General features: G+C 42.7%; 1 protein-coding gene across 7 annotated transcripts in view; it reads right to left on the bottom strand.

Moving 5' to 3' along the window:
- Positions 1-18,667, bottom strand: part of EPHA5 (EPH receptor A5) — a 191,433-nt gene that overhangs the window by 84,823 nt on the left and 87,943 nt on the right. For 6 of the 7 annotated variants that reach the window (XM_030947989.1, XM_030947993.1, XM_030947990.1 and 3 more), the window contains exon 4: positions 207-362. The exons of the other annotated variant lie outside the window; for it this stretch is intronic. In XM_030947989.1, the coding sequence (XP_030803849.1) occupies positions 207-362 (156 nt within the window). The remainder of the gene's footprint in view (positions 1-206; positions 363-18,667) is intronic. 7 annotated transcript variants of the gene reach the window in all.

The following is an 18,667-nucleotide window of genomic DNA, read 5'->3' as shown; positions in this document are numbered from 1 at the left end:
GCTTTCAAAGCAAAAAGCACTGAGAAGCCTCTTCTCGTGTAACCCGAAGTACGGTGGACAATGACAGTGACATTACAAGTGTGTCAAGACTAGCTCAGACTCCAGTGCAGAGCCTGAAAAAGCACATTAGTTAGTATCACAATGTCTAGTCACAGTACAGGAACAGCTTGAAAGGATTAAAAACAACCCTATAAGCACATGCTTACTTGTACAGGCCATTGTAGGTGGGTCTGATTCCTTCCTAAAATAGTGTTCTTCACACAGGCAAGATGTGGATGCTTCATCAAGTGTGTAGCTGTGAGGGGGACATTTGCTGCAGGATGGACTGTGGGGTGAAGCTTTGAAGAACCCAGGTCTGCATACTGTGAAAAGAAGAACCACAGGCTAAGCTCTCCCATCATAAAATTAGTCTCTTCACATTTCCTTTAAAAAAAACCCCATATCTTCAGCTATAAAACAGACAAATACTCACAAGCTATTTAGTTTGCATATTTTAAAACAGTCTATGCCACTAGCAGATAGTGCATGCTTAAATATCTGCATGAAAAGAGAATGTGAATTTGTTGATTATTTCTTTCCCCTAGCATCTGCCATCGCTGGATATTTATTTTCCTTGTTGAATGCACTAGAGGTAACATCATCTGGGCTCTGCTTTAGAAAACATTACTGTGATTTTTTTTTCGTTCAGTCTTAGGAAAACAGGTAAAATGCATTTCATGGTTTTTTGTTTAAGATGTTCTACACCCAGAAATCAATGTCTCAGCAAACAAATAGCAACACAGTGGTGGAGGGGATCTCAAGATCGACATCTTTAAGACATTGTGATAAGGCTACTTCCCTAGGGTCTTTCCCCCAGCAAACCTGTGAGGAATTTTAAAAGTGCTCTATATGACAGGCTATTCTGGGTATAGTCTGAACCAGGCATGCTAACCATACAAGATATTTCTTCCAGCTCCAATACATATGCATGACGAAGCACAAGGACTTGATCTGAGAGCTGCTTTTTTTCTTACAAATCCACAGCTATGGGTAGCTTGGGATTTTTTTTTTAAGTAGTTTGAAATGAATACAGTAATATCTTGTTTCCATCAGCCTGAAACAAGTGCTTTTTCACCTATGCAAAGCTCTCTGCACTTCACCTGTGTGTGCACACTGCCAGAAGCCGTGATAGCCACAGTTTTGCAAGTGTTTTTTTTAGGAAAAAACCCAGCTGGCTCTGTATCATATCATTATATACAGAATTACAAATGCACTGTTAGCAAAAGGAGGAAATGTTGATTTTCTGTTTGTCTCAAAAAACAGAGGCATGGGGACATGTCAAAGTAGCTCTGAAGTGCTGTTACCTTTCTTCCTTCAGAATTGCTTTAAAATATTTCTGCCCAGTATGATATTAATGATGCACAGATCTGCTAGCAGACTTGAAGAAGTTACCTGTAAATCCCAGAGCCTTTCCATCTGCATTCAAACTCTCCCAGCTGTAATTAGCTTGCAAAGGAAATGAGTTCACAGTGAAAGCATTAATATTATCCCATCAGGAATGTCCCAGACAATCACAGCAAGTGCTAAAACTCAGCAAGTGATGACAGAATTCATCTTCACCGTAGGTAAAGTACAGGTTTTTACTAGCGCTCCCTTTCCTGTGAGGGACCAACTAGGACAACTGCTTCTAAAGTTGGCTCTGCTTCGTGTAGTACCAGAGAAACTCCCTTGACATCTTCCCTTTTACGTCAGTAGTTTCTCCACCAAAGGTGAGACCCTTGCACATCAATTCCCAACTCCCAGAGCTGAACTGTTGATCTTTGGTGATGAACATCACTCACGCATCAAATGTGTGATGCAAGAGCATCCAACATACCTCCCCCAGACCCAGCTCCACAGCCTTGCCTGGACTGTGCACCTCTCAGAGCAGGCACCATACAGCCCTGAGCAGGTCCCAAGCTCAGCACAGGCTGCCAGGTCACCCCATGGATCTGCAGCTTCTCTGCCCTGCTGTACGGGGTGATCAGCTCCCTTCTGACCTCCCCAAACCAACACCCTCCCACTCTATTCCATAGCTTCCCTTTCTTTCCACAAGACAAGCAGAGAACAACTGGTTGGACTGGAAGGATTTACTGGTTCTAAAAACCCCATTTTCCAAAATTGCTCATCATCCAACTAGTGTTCCATTCCTAGGTTGTGGTATCCATCTGCAGTGCACACTTGTTCTGCTTTGTGCCCAGACACCAGGACCAGTGAACAGACCTAGGGATGAATCTGCGCTTGATGGCTTTTAGTAGACTTGCCACAAGCTGCCCTCATGATTTATGGCACATCCCTCAGTTTCCAGCACATACTTAAATTCTTTTATTTACTTTACAGTCACCTTCAAATGCTGCCCAACCCATGGCAAGGACTGTTACAGAGTCTCTGGAGAGTCTTCTGGGAGAGCAGACCATCAAATGGTTCCTCTCTAGCCCACAATTTGTATTTCAAGGCCAAATCAAACACCCTTGCACACGCAGACAACAGAGGTGGGGAAATGAAAGCACAAAAATGTGCAACTTGTAATGACAGCAGTGCACATCTATTGTGTACTCAATGTAATTAGCCATCAAAAAAGGACCTGAATTTATCTCATTATGTTCTATCAAGACAGACAGAAAATCATTAGAGCACAAGAGTTCACTGTGCTTCTATTTCGTGCAAAGCAGCAAATGCAAAATAAGTCAGTTTTCCTTGACAGATTTGAAACGAGGTGTAGCTTGTTGATGATGGTACAATATGTACCTCAGCTCAAAGGTAATGTGTGGTTTTCATGAATAAATATGGAACCAAGAGATGCACAAGGCAAATAACCCATGTCTTAATGAGAGATGTGAAACAGAACTGAACTAGACTAATTTTTGTATAAACTGCAGGCTCTCATGGGTCAGGTAAGTCCCATTTATATCCAAAAAGTATTAGGAGGAATGCTCAAGAGCATTAGGTTACACTGAAGATTTCAGCATGAGTTCTCAGAACAAACAGGCAGCAGAGCAGTATCCTGTTGGACTGAGGTGAAATATTCCTGTGTCAGTTAGAAAGGAAGAACTCAGGGACAGGAGATGGGCTATGCAAAAAAGGGGAGTACAGGAAATCAAAATCAATGCAAGAAGTGCCACAGTGAATGGCGTTGGCTGAATCCACACATGTGAAACAGATGCTTTGGGGAGGACAGGGGGATTTTCAGGGCTCCCCAGCACAGTCTTCCAGGCTCTCATGACCAGCAGCTCCTGATGGAAGGCACGCTTGCAGTACCGTGCTCAAGAACAGAAGCAGCTGTAGCTGCATGGGTGTGTCAGGCACAACTTGTATCTTCTACAACACTTCCCTCATATCCTTTCCTGTGCTTGCTTTGCACACAACACAGAGGAGAGGACAGCCTGTGCGATGGTCCCAGCAGCGATTGTTTAACAGACAGAGATGCTGTGATGGAATGGACCCTGCTTAGATGGAAGCTGACCCAGGGGCACCCTACACCTCCACACTGCAGAGCAAGTATCGGCGTAGGTGGATGAGCATAGTCTGCTGGGCTGAACAGCCAAAAGCAGCAGCTGGTACCCTGTCCATTTTCTGCCACTGGTGGCAATGTCTCAGACATTTTGCAAATTTGTTTCAGAGCAGATCAGGGCCAAAACCAACTTACCTTGTATGTACCTTGGGTTTTGGTCTCTTTTACCATTCCTCATCTGACAGTCAATCTTATAATCTCTTCATGAAGTATATATGACTTTATTTAAAATTACATGGGTGTCTGGTGTTTAATTCCTAATTAAATCTTATTTTAGTCTTCTTATATTTTTATCTCAGTATTTCCAATTCACCAACCATTGAAAGGATACACAGAACTAGCACAGTACAGTCATACAGATAATGGTGTTATCTATCTTTTAAAGGGGATAGGAAAGCAGGAGAAATAAGATGAGCTTAAGGCTCCCCATAATCTGCTGCAAGCCAGCTGAAAAGAAATGAAATCAAGTTTGAAGCTGTTGATGAGATCTGCTTCTTTCTTCTTAATATTAAAACTCTTTAACTGATTAACAGCCAGTGATGTGTGAAAATAGTCTTTAAATTAAATCGGTTGTTAGAAAAAAAATTATTATTTTTAGAGACAGCAAATACGCCATAAACAACCTGCTAGTGTTAGGTACAAGTGGGATGTGTTTCTGTTAGTAGCACATCCATTATTAGCAAATCAATTTAACTCATTTTATTTTTAATAGCAACCACAAAATGTAGCATGCACAGAGCATTAACATCTGTGCAGCCTCTTGCTGCACCCTTTAAAGGGCCAGAGAGAGATGGCTGTGGTGAAGGATGGCAGCAAGAGCATCTTGGGATTGCAGTGGCATGGGCTGATCTCTTAAACCAACAGCAATTGGATTAGAAACTGTCTCTGTACCTTGCAGAGAGGAGCCCACAAGAGCCATGCTGAAGGACAGTAGCTCCTGGAAGGAATGTGGGTGGATGGAGGTAGAACGGTCCTCTTACAACGAAAACTGGCCTCTGCCAACAACATGCTGAATGTGCTATACCAGTACTAGAGACAGTGAGTACTGGTGAGGAGACAAAGCAAAAAGAGGGGAGAACAAACCAGTAACACCACCCAGCTGGGGGACTTATTGCCAGACTATTTTCTGCAAGACTTAACATCAAATGATTTGCAGCTGCATCCCTGTAACCATCCTTTCCCTGAGCTTTGGCTGACGACTGCAGCCAACAGGCAGGGCTGCTCTCCTCTCCATCTCCCCATGCCTCTGCTGCACACTGACCCAAGACAACACATGCTGGAAGCAAGGACCACATCCAAGGCTTTCCAAACTCACGTGACCATGTCAGCAAAACCACACAACTATCATAGAATTATTAAGGCTGGAAAATACCTCTAAGATCACTTAGTTCAACCAGTGACTAAACATCATCATGTCAACTAAACCATAGCACCAAGTGCCATATCCAGTCATTTCTTGAATGCTCCTAGGGATGGTGACGCCACCGCTTCCCTGGGAGGCCCGTCTTAATGCTTGAAAACCCTTCCAGTGAAGAAATTCTTCCTGATGTCCAACCTGAATCTTGCCGGGTGCAGCTTGAAGCCATTTCCTCCCATCCTGTCACCAGTTGCCAGTCAGACGATTTCCTTCCTAAAGTATGTCCAGCCTTCCTGGACCCTTTTTTTATTAAGGACTGTATCTGAACCAGTGTCCTGAACAGGCCAAAGTCTGTCCTCTGGGAGTCCAAGGCAGGTTTTGTAGGCCCCTTTCCTTCCCTCACCAAGAATCGAAAACGTTATAATTCCTTGGTCACAACGCCCAAGGTGGCCCTTGACCCCCACATCTCTCACCAGCCCTACTCTCTTCATAAGCAGCAGGTCCAGCAGGACACTGCCCCTGACACTCACCAGGTGTGTCAGGAAGTCAATATTCCACACACTCCAGGAACCTCCTAGACAGCCTCCTCTCCACTGTACTGAGTTTCTAGCAGACATCCAGGAAGTTAAAGTGTCCCACAAGAAAAAGGGATAATCCAGGAAGTTAAAGTGTCCCACAAGAAAAAGGGATAATGTGAAACGTCAGTCAGCTGCTTGTAGGATACTCTATCAGTCTCTTTATCCTGTAATTAGTATTAGTGCGAATTCCAGTTCTGTCTCTGTAGAGAGAGAAGCTAGGAAACATGACCCTACAAGCCTTGAAACCCCAGGAGATATAAAAAAGGTCCAACTTATTACTCTTTCACACTCTTGTGATGCTGGGAGGATAAGCTCACAGTACTTAAGTGCTTAGGATCAGTAAAGTGACATTTCATATGTCCCAGAACATAAAATTCAAACAGGAATTAGACTGTCTCCCTTGCAGAGCACCAAATGAGTCTCCACAGTAATCAGAAACCACACGTGTAACTCATAAGGTAGTGCCACTAATCCATAAATAAAGCCAAAGGACTAAATCTAACAAAAATTAATGAGAATAAGGATGCCTACCCTAGATGGAGCACAGGTTATCTGGCTGAGGTTTCCTCCCCACCCTGGAAAGACCTCTGGCTTCTCCTTCACATCCTCAGTCCCATTTACCTTTCCAGACTGCCAACTTCTTCAGACAGGGACACAGAGCTCAAATTGTCACAGCTTTTAAAAGTAAGCACAGTGTAAAACTCTCTGCCCCATGGACAGACCCATAGTCCACAATGACGCAGCTCTCAGCTGAAACACAAGCAGGATATGGAGGGATGTGCATGTATGCGTGTGTGTGTGTTTTCAGCTCTGTAGCTCATCAGCTCTGCTTTCATTTGCACATTGCTCCAGTGCAGGGAATCTGCCTTGAGAGTTGAAGGATCTGAGCAAAAACAAGCTACAAATAAATCAACCCCTGTTCTCTGGAGCTGCCATGCCTTGAAGTGTTTGCATTGAGAAGAGGGTGCTGCTGCCTCTTAGATGTGTCCAAAACCTATAAAGGGTTTAGCGAGGTACAGTCTTTACAATGTGGAATCAATTAAAATGCTGTGAGGCTCCAAGCCTCAGCTTGTGCTCCTGACACGCTCTTTTACTTACAGAAAAAACAAAACAGGAAACCACAACGGACTGTCTTCGTGTCTCCCAACAAGCATAAACATATGAATGCCAAGCTCTTCTAAAAAGTGTTTCAAGAACTACAGCAACCCACCACAGAGCATCCTTCTGCAGAATTTACAAGCAGGCTCCCAAGAGCTAATCCAGCCCTCCCTATAAGCTTTCCTGAACTGCAGGCTGACACTGAAATTGCTGCCAAAGCTACAAAGCTACAGAAAAATGTGTAAAATGCCCTGATTCTATCTCTTTTAGGTTTGGTCTCTTCTATCTGCAATAGTGCAATGTTGCTTCCTGTAGGATGCCTTGGGGATTTGAAGGGAATTAAATAAGTACCCACTAATAAAACATTGTAATTTGAAGCTGCCGGCTCACTTCAATCCAGCAGACTTGCCAGCATCTTTCAGGAAGCCCAGCACCCAATGCTGCAGTCCAAGAGCTGCTAAAGGTCCTTTTAAATGGTGTCCTGGAGCTTGCTGGACAAGTGAGGCATCTACAGGCTCTGCACTGTGGAAAATAGAGACTCAGCCTCTAGCTTGAATCTCAACCAATTCATGCGTCTCAAATGGGAAATATTCTTTAAAGCTTTTTTTCTTCTGTTCTAAGAAAACATTGTCTTTTGATGCTGTCCTGCCCAACCCCACACTAACTCAGGCTGAATTATTTCCACTCTGCATTGAAATCAGCTCTAGCTCTGAATACAAAAACAACCTTAAAAACTAGAATATAAATAAGTTAGTGCTTTCAGTTCCTTCCTCTGAAATATCACTTTTTTCTATCACGTGGCTCGCTAAATTGTCACACAATAATTTATGACATAACCGTAGTCGCTAGAAAACTAAGAATTAACTGCCATTAATGACATTAATGTCTTTCTTCTAAATGGAATAAAACTTTATCACATGGCATCGCTCTGAAAAATTCATCAAATTCCCAAGTAATTCAAGACATAAAAATACCTAGAACACAACACATTTGAAAAAGCTCATGCTTACATTAGTATCTTAATGGGCTATATTTCTGCACATTCTGACTTTGCTCTAAAGAAGATTTTAAAGCAATCAATGAGGCAAAACCTGAGTCAATCCTAAATTCTCAGCAGCATGATGGAGGAGCAGGAAAAGAGATTTATACTGGCATATATGCAAACCCACACTATCATTTGGGTTGATTTCACAGAAGGAAAGCAAGCTATGGAAAATAAATGGTCTTAGGGGAAACAGAAGATTTTTCAAAAGCATTTAGCACTGCACAGGATTGCTCCCTGTGCCAACTGCAGGGCTAGGCAGCTGTGCTTTGGTTTTGTGAGGTCTTCTTTTTTCCAAACTTACCTGTCCAAAAAAAACTTGAGAGAAACTAGTACATTTCTAGAGAAAGGACTTAAGGTGAAGTGTCATTTCCTAGCAAACCCAAAATTTCTGTGACCAGCTGCTGCATGCTTTTGCAAGCATGTTCAAGGGCTCCTTCAGCTCTCAGCACAGGCAGCACTTGCAGTCTTCCTTGCTCTCTGGCTACAAGGGACAGATCCAGGTTGATCTCACTGAACCCCAACTATCTGGCTTACAATAAAAAAGGAAGTCCAGGTCGTGTTGCTGCAGCTTTTCTGCCTATCATATTTATAAATTATGTATCTTCACAAATATCTAGATCCACAAAAATCTGTGTATCTTCAGTTTGTTCTCTGGGGTGTGGGATAAAGATGCACTTAAATTACTCCTAAATTACTGTCTCAGTTTTTTTAATGAAGACAAACTGAAATCATTTTACTCCCTTAAACAGAGGAAGCCATGATTTACAATGCTGCACCTAAAGGAAAAATACAGTTTAAGACACAGAAGGCAGCACAGACACATTTGTTTCCTCACGCTCATAAACATAACTTAAGATGCCCGGCTCCACACATAATCCAAGAGGCACAGGAGTCTATTTTGGGGGTTTGTGCACACAAAGACACACATGCACCCGGGTTATCCTTTGTTATGCGAATGGCGACTTAAACATTCAAGCTGCAGTGTCATTCAAATCGAGGGGAGGATTGATGGACAGGGCACAGAACTCCCTCGAGTTCCACAGCAGCATGGACTGAATAGCAATAACAAGCATCGTCCCTAAAGGCAGATGGGGGGACAGGATCAAACTTGAAAATGATGCAGCCAAAACCCCCATGTTCATCTGTACACACCTATTACAGACAGTAATGCAAAGATCAGTTGGCAAAATCTCCTGGAAAATAGTGCTCTTCAAAGAGCCCTATTTTGCCGGCACAATACTACAAGGGAAGGGTTTTAGTCTTATGGTTCAGTCTGCCATAAGAATCTGGAGCCCAACCGGCAAAGAAAGAAACATTCTTTAATTATGCTGTGGTTTGGACAACTGCAAGCCACTGTGGTTACGAAATATGATGATTGGGAGGATTTATTTTGATGATTTATGCCATGTGTGTTTACTCTACCAACATTTTAAGGTTTTAGCCTGCACTAATAAACTGTACATATGCAGACAGTAAAGAGAATTAAAAATTCTTATGATGTTTCTCTCCAATTGGCTCTACCTTGCTTAACTTCATTTGTGTGAACAAGATTTCTTGTTGGTATAAAACCAGGCTTTCCTCTGCTGACTATTTGGTCCAAAATAGGCAGCATCCCACCAATCTACAGTGATGTTGGTATAAAACCAGGCTTTCCTCTGCTGACTATTTGGTCCAAAATAGGCAGCATCCCACCAATCTACAGTGATGCTGGTATAAAACCAGGCTTTCCTCTGCTGACTATTTGGTCCAAAATAGGCAGCATCCCACCAATCTACAGTGATGCTAACTCATACTCAAAAGGATCCTTTCAAAGCTAGCGTCAAATGTTTAAGGGCTTGTTTGCTTCTAGCTTTATGATCATCTGTCTCAGGAGGTAAATTTGGCAGGATTGGCTGCAGACAATTTGGTTTAAAATTGTTCCTCTGTAATTTATGGCTGAACATATGTCACTCCAGACACATCTATTCAGATTCCATCAGAGGGCGACGGAGATGGATCTTTTATAGTCCTGACCAAAAAAAGATAGGAAGGATTTATCCAGAGTTGACAGAGCTAAGTGTGCTAAATGGGTTTATGCACAGAACAATGACTTTGGGGAAGTGATGTTTCTTGGTGCGTGGATTTTGTTGGGGCATTTTGTTGTCATTGCAAATTTAAGGTGCAGGTGATGCTAGCCAATTTTGCCATGGGCAGGCAGCTGAGAGGGGCACAGAAAGAAACATGGACGTATCTCTTGGGGAACACCTCCCTTCAGTCATGTTTCCTTCCACAGAAGCTCATGGACTTTTGCACTGGAGCACATTGATTGGAGTTACAAAAGGAGGTCTCACTGAGCTAAATTCTGCCCTGATATGCATACCACAAGATGATCTGGCTTGTTAGGCCACAAATCAAGGAGGGTGTGCAAGGAAGACATGGCAAATATTAATACCTTGAGAAATTTAACCAGGAGAGCTGAGCAAGCTCTAAACACACAACCAAGTGCAGAAACATCAGTTATCCTGTCAAATGCAGATAGAATGCTTCATCATTTTAGTTTAATTATCCAGACTGACTGGTTAATTAGAACCAGACTTAAAATACTGAGATTATTTGTTAAATTGATTAAACTACCCCTTTGGGTCAGATGAACACTGCAACACTTTACAGCTCATCTGCCTTGCCAAGCAACTCCACCAAACAGCTCCTCTTTAGCAACAAGTTCAACAAAGGGCAACCTGAGGCATTGCTGACTCTTCCCATGCTTTTCTTCTGTGCTGCAATCCATCAGAGAATTTATTTCAGCACCATTCTCCTGTTTCTGGAGGAAAATTTGCCGCATATAAAACATGCTCAAACACAAGATAAAACAATGTAACACGACACTTTAAACCCCCTGGTTTTGAAGCCAATCTCAATGCTATTTGGGCAGGGAGCCTAACGGGTTTTGGATGCTGGAGTTGGGTCATCCTTGCCATGAACTGGCTAGAACTGCCATGACTCCAGCCCAGTCAGAAAAAACCCAAAAGCCCAGAGGAGAAAAACAAATGCAGTTATATCCCAAGATGATGTTTTATCAGACATATAAACATTACTTTCCATGTAACATAAACATTACCTACAAACAGTACTTTCCTAAGACAAAAGCATCAGCTGGGAGGAGACATCCTGCTAACAGTCCGGTCCATTGCCTCTTCTCAAAGGCTTTGCTCTTGCCCCAAAAATGGGTGTTTGACATATGCAACTGTTCCAGAAATTCACATATGAAGCAACAAGTAAAGCAAAGCAAACACTGCCTTCCCTCTTGCTACATGAAGCCTTACCATGATGTCCTTCCTGCCAAATCCATTTCCCCATAATGTAAAGTACTAGCCAGAAGCACACTTTGCAGCAGCAATGCTGGCATTCTCACAGGCTTTTTATTTAAGGTTGTGAGCTGCCAAAGCTTGATTTATGGAGAGTTAATTCTCAAACTATTATAAAGGAATACTGTTGCTCACATGTAGCTCACATGACTCCCCAGCTATATCTAAAGAAATAAGCATTGCCTTTATGAGCTTGTTTGCCCTGGAAAGCCAGCACTGCATTCATTTGTAATTTTTACTGCATCTCTGCATCCTTGCATTGCATCAACTTGAACAATCTTTCTAAGGCAGCTTGGGAAAAAAACCCCAAACCAAGCCTTCTGCTTTATAGAAACCATTCATGTTGGATTTCTTCAAGGGAAGACTGGAAGACACCAAGAGGGGAGAAAACGGAGCAGTTGGCATGGGCACAAGGGCACTGCACCCTTGGTTTTGCATAGCTATGTCTTGCAAGAGAAAGATTGCAACCTGCTGGTCTTATGTCTCATACACTGCCACCCTCAAGAGCTTGCCACGCCTCATTGCCAGCTCCAGCTCCACACCTTGTTTCCAAAGCCTTGTCAAGGGCTGTGGCATCTGTCCTGTGATCCCCAGCAGGAAAGGGGGGCACAGGGAGGTACTGCCTGTCCTCTCAGCAGCCCTGAAATGTACAGACTGCAGGGGAACACGAGGAATCAGTCTCGTCATGAGGAAGAGAAGGCCCAAAAAAACCCAAGAGGGAAAAAGAGGTTACTAGCCTTTTTGAGAAAAAAGACTGAAAATGAGAAAACCACCAGCAAAGCCAGCAGAAGGCAAATGCAAAACATCAAGTATTGATTATTTCATTTGAAGAGAAATACTCTGCACTGAAAGACCAAATAGGAGTTTCTTGACTCAAGTACAGACTGGTAATATTCTCCTCCCTGTAATCTCTCGGCCTCCCCAATATCTAGCATCCATTCCATATGGATGCACTTCTGGATGTTGGTTTCTTTTCAGATCCACTAGAGAGCTGCCAGAAACTTCTGTGGCTCTGACACTTAGCCCAAATACCGTCTACAATTTATTTTTTTCAAATTTGTGCAAGTGGTAAAAATACAAGGTTCATTATTCCACGCAGAAATTCTCTCATCATCCAGCCAAATTTAAAAATAAATAGTTGCAATTAAATGTGTCGTTACATTATTTATGTAGATGCATTCAATTTGCAGAAAGCTGCTATAAAAATACTCCCCTTCAATCCACGGGAAATTTATTGCACTTTTATTGTATATTTTCTTCTCCCTGCTTAAATGTATGTTGCTCCCTGCCTCTTTTTTCACCCGTGTTACTTAATACATTATTTTCCAGCCACTGTTTCTCCTACATTTGTCTTGAAAGAATGAGGGATGTAATATAAATCCAAATATTTCTTGATTATTTGTGAACAAGGCTGCTAAATGATTACTAGATAGATAATTCCAGTATTTCCCTTGAAATCAAGCACCACTCCTTGTCTCTGCATTTGGCTCTTACAGCTGTTGGGTAAATAATATGCACAAGGCTGCCCAAGGCTTCTGTGTGCATATTAATTCTGTCACAAACTCCAGACACTAAAGAATTGCTAATTTAACAACAGACTGTGAAATTATTTTTTCTTTCTTTATTAATTGCTGTGCTATTTGAAAGTGACTTCACTGCCCTGACTGTATCTGGCATGAAGAACAGGGGGAATTTCATCCTGTGAGGAAATAACTGAAAGCTTTCTCCCCAGCAGTCCCCATATTCATAACCAAATATAAATATGTGAAACAACAGCTAATAAAACCAGGTTAACTTGCTGCAGGTGTTCCTCTGTCAATTTAGCCAGGTGATATTAGCAAAATCTGACAGGGAAGCACAGTGATATATTTCATTTGTGCCTTGACATTTTGATTCTGTTTGTTAGAGTGTATGTGCAGGGATCTGGCTTTTTTTCCAAGACCTCTATAGCTGTCAGTCTGTACAAACAGGATTTGACAAGATGTCCATTTAGCAGCATGGGAGGGCAAAGGAAAAAGAAAAAAAGAGATGGAGAAACCAGGTATCTGGGTGAAGCTGCACTGCAGTACAAAAATGGATGCTTTTCACATACAGAGCAACTAAAAAAAAAAAAAAAGAGCAGCTTGATATGCAGGATCTGAGACAGTTTGCATCCTTTAATCAATAGCTCCTTCGAGAAAGGTGGCCAAGAACAACATAAATAGATGGCAGAGGAGAAAGAAGACAAAAGGCGAGAGCTGGAGAAGGCACAGGATCACTGAACACTCATCCACAGAAGGATTTTTGGTGAGTCTTAATTATTTTTTAAAAAGAGAGATAAAAAAAAGGATGCTTTCATTTCCTCGAGAGAAATTAGATTTAAGAATAAATCTAAACAGGAAGTTTTGCTTTCCAAGGCTGCCTTTTTCCAGCCTGAGGAAAGAAGGAGAAGGTGATGAAGCTGTCTCTTCCAGGGATAATGTAGGAATTTAGAAGCCTTCAGCTTGTTTCTTCCTGCAAAGAAATTTGGACCAGAAGCAACCAAATGATTTACAATGAAACAGAGTACAAAATAGCTACAAAGATGAAACAACAGAAAATGAATGCTGCATTAAACAAGACAGAACCCAGAGTTTAGAGATTTATGGTTACTGGCTGGTATATAAAGATAAGAAAGGGAGTTTGATAGTCTGGGTGATTCCTGCATCTCTGCAAGCATGGTTTAAAAGAAACACTGAATACACAAATCTAGTGTTAAAATTCAGAAAGAAAAGTATTAATTAGTGGGGTTGTAACCATACCTTACCTTTCAAAATGTACCTCTACACAGCATCAGGCATAGCAGCGCTGCCTACAGGCTGCATAACCAGCAAGGGCTTGCCTCTTCCTCCTCCAGAATGCATGACAGCTGCTCCTGCCACATCTACACCAGCCTGCAGAGAGGCATCTTCCTCCTACCCTGTCCTCTCAAAGGCATGCAGCTGAACACACAGTTTCCATGGCCAAGCACACATGGGAGATCACAGGACGAGTCCAGCACCCAGCCCCTGCCCAGCTCACACAGGAGCAGCTGGGTGCTGTCTGATGCACAGGAGAGCTGGGCATCCCATGGCTAAGGGAGGGCACATACCATGCCACCACACACACATCAACCTACAGCTCAGCCTTAGAGCAGGACCAAACCACAACACCCACAGCAGGGCCAGACACCTCCAAAGCCACCAAACCAGGTCCCAGACACCAGGCATGTCTGCAAATGACCTGCCATCCCCCACAAAGGGAAAGCTTGAAATAATAATTTGTGTCAAAAAAATCCCATGACAGACATCCCTGAGTAGTTTTGCACCTTCACAGCACTCCTGTATATCACCTCTGGCATGAAGTAATGAAACGAGATCTCAGTTGAGCAGAGCCAGTCGTGTCCTGCTTACCTTGCTGCTCCACCGAGGTAGAAAATATGTATTACTGAAGCCTTAAAGAGCTTACAATTATTGCTGCAAACCCAGTAATCTTCACTGATGTAGGTAAATTGCTGATCTCTCTATCACTGTTACTTACAATGCAAAAAAACCTTGGGTTTTCTCTGCAGCTTAATAAAACCTGAGGGGAATTGGGCAAGGCTTTCATTCCTTATAGCCAGCCTTTAATGTAGAAGTCTAGATTTCCTGGAGGGGAGCTGAATAGTTTAGGATAATTAGTGATTTACATATAGAGCTGTCAACAAAGATACATGGTATTAAGTTACCATGATGAAGGGTTCCACCTTCTCAGTTGCTACATTGGATTTGATTTTATTTAAAAATTCTGTATTTTAATTCTGCTCACATTCTGCAATCGCTAGTAAAGTGGCCTGAAGCGGACAGCAAGAGGAGAGCACTAAATCGAAGGCTTAAATCACTTCTTCCTCAGTTCCCCCTGGCAGATTTAAAGAGCAACCTGGCACTAATGCTTTCAAATAATATACTGCTGGACCTGACACAGCAGAGAAACTCTGCTTCAAATCACACAATGGTCCAGATGACCATGCAATTACAATTAACCTCCTGCCCGCTGTGCCTAATGACAAACGATCATGTGAATGATAGACTCGGGAAAGGACCCAGGTATCAAAAAAATTATTTCTGATTCTTACATATTTAAAAAGCCATTTTCAGTTAGGAAAAAGCCAAGGGACACTAATTTTAGTTTTGCATCCAAAAGAAATGAATAACCCTTGATAATATACATGCAGGCATAAGCACAGGCTGTCAGCCTTCTAGCAGCAAGAGGGATGCATGGAAGTCTCCTTCTGCCAGAGCTCTGTAATCGGAAAAGTACCAATATCCTCCACTGCTATAAATCTCAGCCCAAAACTGAGAGCATGAATTTTGTCCATGTTGGATAAAAAAAGGTAATATAACCTCAAAATAGCATGCAATATATTTTGGCACACTTGCTGGGCCCATGGGGTTCGCATTACAAGGTCAATAAGTAGGGAGTTATCCTGTGCTGTTGCGTCAGGTTTTGTGCTTCCCCTGCTTTATGTCCCTCATCTCATACTTACCTCGAGACCTCTCTTTACCAGGGAGCAGCCTCCTCTCTATGATCACACAAGCATCTTCAGAAGAAAGCAGAGCTATTTTCCAATCTGCTCCCTCTGCAGAAGAGGGAAGCACAAGCATCACACCATCCTGGGAAGTGCTGGGGGGACTCGTTTCCTTTCCTGTACTCTGCTCTAATGGGGTAAGAGTTTATTTGCCCCAGTTGCGCTCCTGGTCAGATGATCTGTCAGCAGAGCATCTGGAGTGATCACTCCCTCAATTGTTTCACTGAAGCAAGCTCATTAGTTTAAATAATTTTTTAAGGTTTTTGAGAAGACACTCATTCTAATTACTGTCCAGACCTGACAGAACAGAAACCTACAGCTCAGGAGCAGCAGGATGTGTGTTCGTGTGTGTGTGTACATATTTTTACATTTATATGTATAGAACATGCTTATGCAAATTTTATCTTCCATTCTTCCTAAATCTGACATTTTCCACATCTCCCAAGAATGGCAGAAGCATGGCAGAAGCAATATGCATATGGCCACTCACCATTTGAAAGCATCAAATCACTTGCAGCACTCCCAAGACCTCTCCTGAAGCAAGAGCAAGCCTTTAGGTCCTCCTTGCTGCAGAGTCAAAGGATGCAGCAGCATCAGACCCCTGTGGGCCATACCCCCAGCCAAGATAAATGGGCAGCGCCAAGCCTGGGCAGGCCCCTCCTGCAGAGCCTGTTACGGCAAGTATTTATGAAGTTGAGAGCTGAGCTGTTTTATAGCAGCTAATCACAGGCATAACACAATTAGGAGATAAGCCTTGTAATGCAGAACATTATGTATAAGGGTTTCTACATATATTTATAGCACCTGTTTCAGCATGCCTTCAGACAGAATCTCCTCATGCAAAAGAAATATACTGTACTCTGGCAATTTATTCTGATACTTGATTAGGGAAACATTGCTTCATGAATTCTAAGCCATGACATTTCCACTAATCTTTCCATTTCAACAGCACAGAAAGGAATGTCTTTCACATCTCCATGCTTATCATTTTCAAGCTGAGTATATTATCTGCTCATCTCTGGATTTACTTGATAGCTTTTAAAAAAACTAAAACAGACCACCACAGTCTGTGAAACTTATGTGTGGCTTACTTGGAGAGCTGTTTGTCAATCCAAAGAAGAACAAATGTAGAAACTAGCTCTCATCTTTATTCTAAAGTGTGTCAAATAAATAAAAAATCCAGATTGCTATCTGTTATTTCCCTTCAATGAGACTGCTGCTTGAAAGGTTACAAATGATGATGTTTTTGCTTTAGCAAAAGGCCACGCATTAAACTTCTCCTATTGCCTTGCAGGGATCTGTTTGTTGCTCCTATTGCCTTGCAGAGTCTGTTTGTTGTCAAGATTTCCTAACCTTGCTCTTCTGCCACGCAACAGCTACCCCTGCCCTGCACACCAGTCTGCCCCCGAGAGACTTTAGCCTGCCATCCTTGCAGCCCCCCTCCTTCTGATCCCCAGCCCCACAGGCATCTGAACACCTAAACAAATAGTCAGGAGCTCCTCAGCTCCTGGAGTTTCCAAGTTACAGATTTAATTTTGTGTTGCTTGTCAGGTCCCTCAGCAGCGTGAGCTGTTCTTGTATGCCACAATACCTTGTCCCCTCACAGTTTGACCTGAGACTGCTCTCTAACCATGGAGCACCATACAGACCTGTAACCTAGAACACAACCCATCAGCTCGTGAGGGGATAAAACTCGACCTGGAGATGTGTCCTGGGAGTGCACTGCTGCTCACAGTGCCTGCTCTAGGTTCCTCAAAGGGGCCAAGCTACAGCCAGCACAAATCAGGGGCCTTGAAAGATTCACAGCACTCTGCTTCAGCCTATGAATCCATTCCCAAGGTATCATCCCACCTGCTAATGTAGAAGGAGCCTCTGCTATCATTAACTACAACAATAGTGCCTTTTGTTCTGCCATAATACACACCTATAGCAGCCTTTATTATATATTCAGACTCAACCTGTCTTTGGAATTTGCTTTCCCAATAGCTGTCATGCTCCAACACTTGTCAGTTGACTCAGATAACAAAATATTACTCTGATATTCACAGCACAACTTGGAAATTCCCTACACAAACTACAGGGAATTATGCCAGTTCTGAGATAAATTAACTGCTTATCAAAGGCAAAACTGACAAGGATTGTTGGTTTGATTTTTTTTTCATGAATCCATGGTTTATTACTTCCCAGCCCCGTAACGCTACTTAGCTTTTTCATGATGCATGCATGAAGACACTTCGATATATCACCTCGGATTAATAACAACACAATTACAACCACTTAATGTGTTTAAGGGAACAGTCCCAGCTTAATTTCTAGTAGCAGCATGCTCTGCTAGCACGGCAAAACCCATCAGCCTGTGCTCAAACCTTCCTTTAGCTGCTTAGCCAGAAACTTCCCAGCTCACCAGCACCGGGATGAGAGCTCATTCCCTGATCCCAGCTCCTCAGGGCAAAGCCCACGTAGCTTCTTTCAGGGTTTGACTGCAGCTCTTCCTTTTCTCACACCAGAATCAATTCCACCACAGCTCCTCCTGATGTTATGCTAAGGTCTAGCAGAGCATCCTAATTTTTCCTCATGAAATCAGCCTTCTGGGTCACATTTTGGAGGTTATCTTCTAAAAAGCCCTGAATTGAACCTGGCAGCAATTGAGTCCCAAGCCCCAGAGTTTTCTCAGGACTTAAATGCCAAAGCAGTTTGGCTTCCCATGCCCCAGGAAAAGAAACTTACTCCAGAGACCTTGTGGGCACAAGAATGCCAAGTCCTCTTGGCCTAAGGACATAAGAAAGCTACCAGCAGGTTACCAAAGTCAGCCCTACACATACAGCAGCCCAGGCTTGTGCTCAGCAGCCTGCCTACAGAGAAGCTGGCGCCCCACCACTAAATAACCCGTTCCTCTCTATCACACACAGTCCATTATCCTTCCATCCAATTTCCAAACCTCTCCTTCTGGGGTGTGTGTACGGAAAAGTATAATGTTTCCAACATGGAACAAAAGGGTGGGCATATTTCAGTGCCAGAACAGAACTGATACTGCCCACACAACCTGGGGTTTGGAAATAATGTATTTATAGAAGTACATTAAGACCAATTTAGAAAAGGTTGATTAGATAAAGTAATGCTCATTCAGGCAAGCCTAAACAATTTTCTTATTT

This window comes from Camarhynchus parvulus, chromosome 4 (genome assembly GCF_901933205.1).
Source record: "Camarhynchus parvulus chromosome 4, STF_HiC, whole genome shotgun sequence".
Taxonomy (NCBI): domain Eukaryota; kingdom Metazoa; phylum Chordata; class Aves; order Passeriformes; family Thraupidae; genus Camarhynchus; species Camarhynchus parvulus.
The sequence above is the reverse complement of the archived record's forward strand: the minus strand, read 5'-3'. Positions and strand labels throughout refer to the sequence as shown.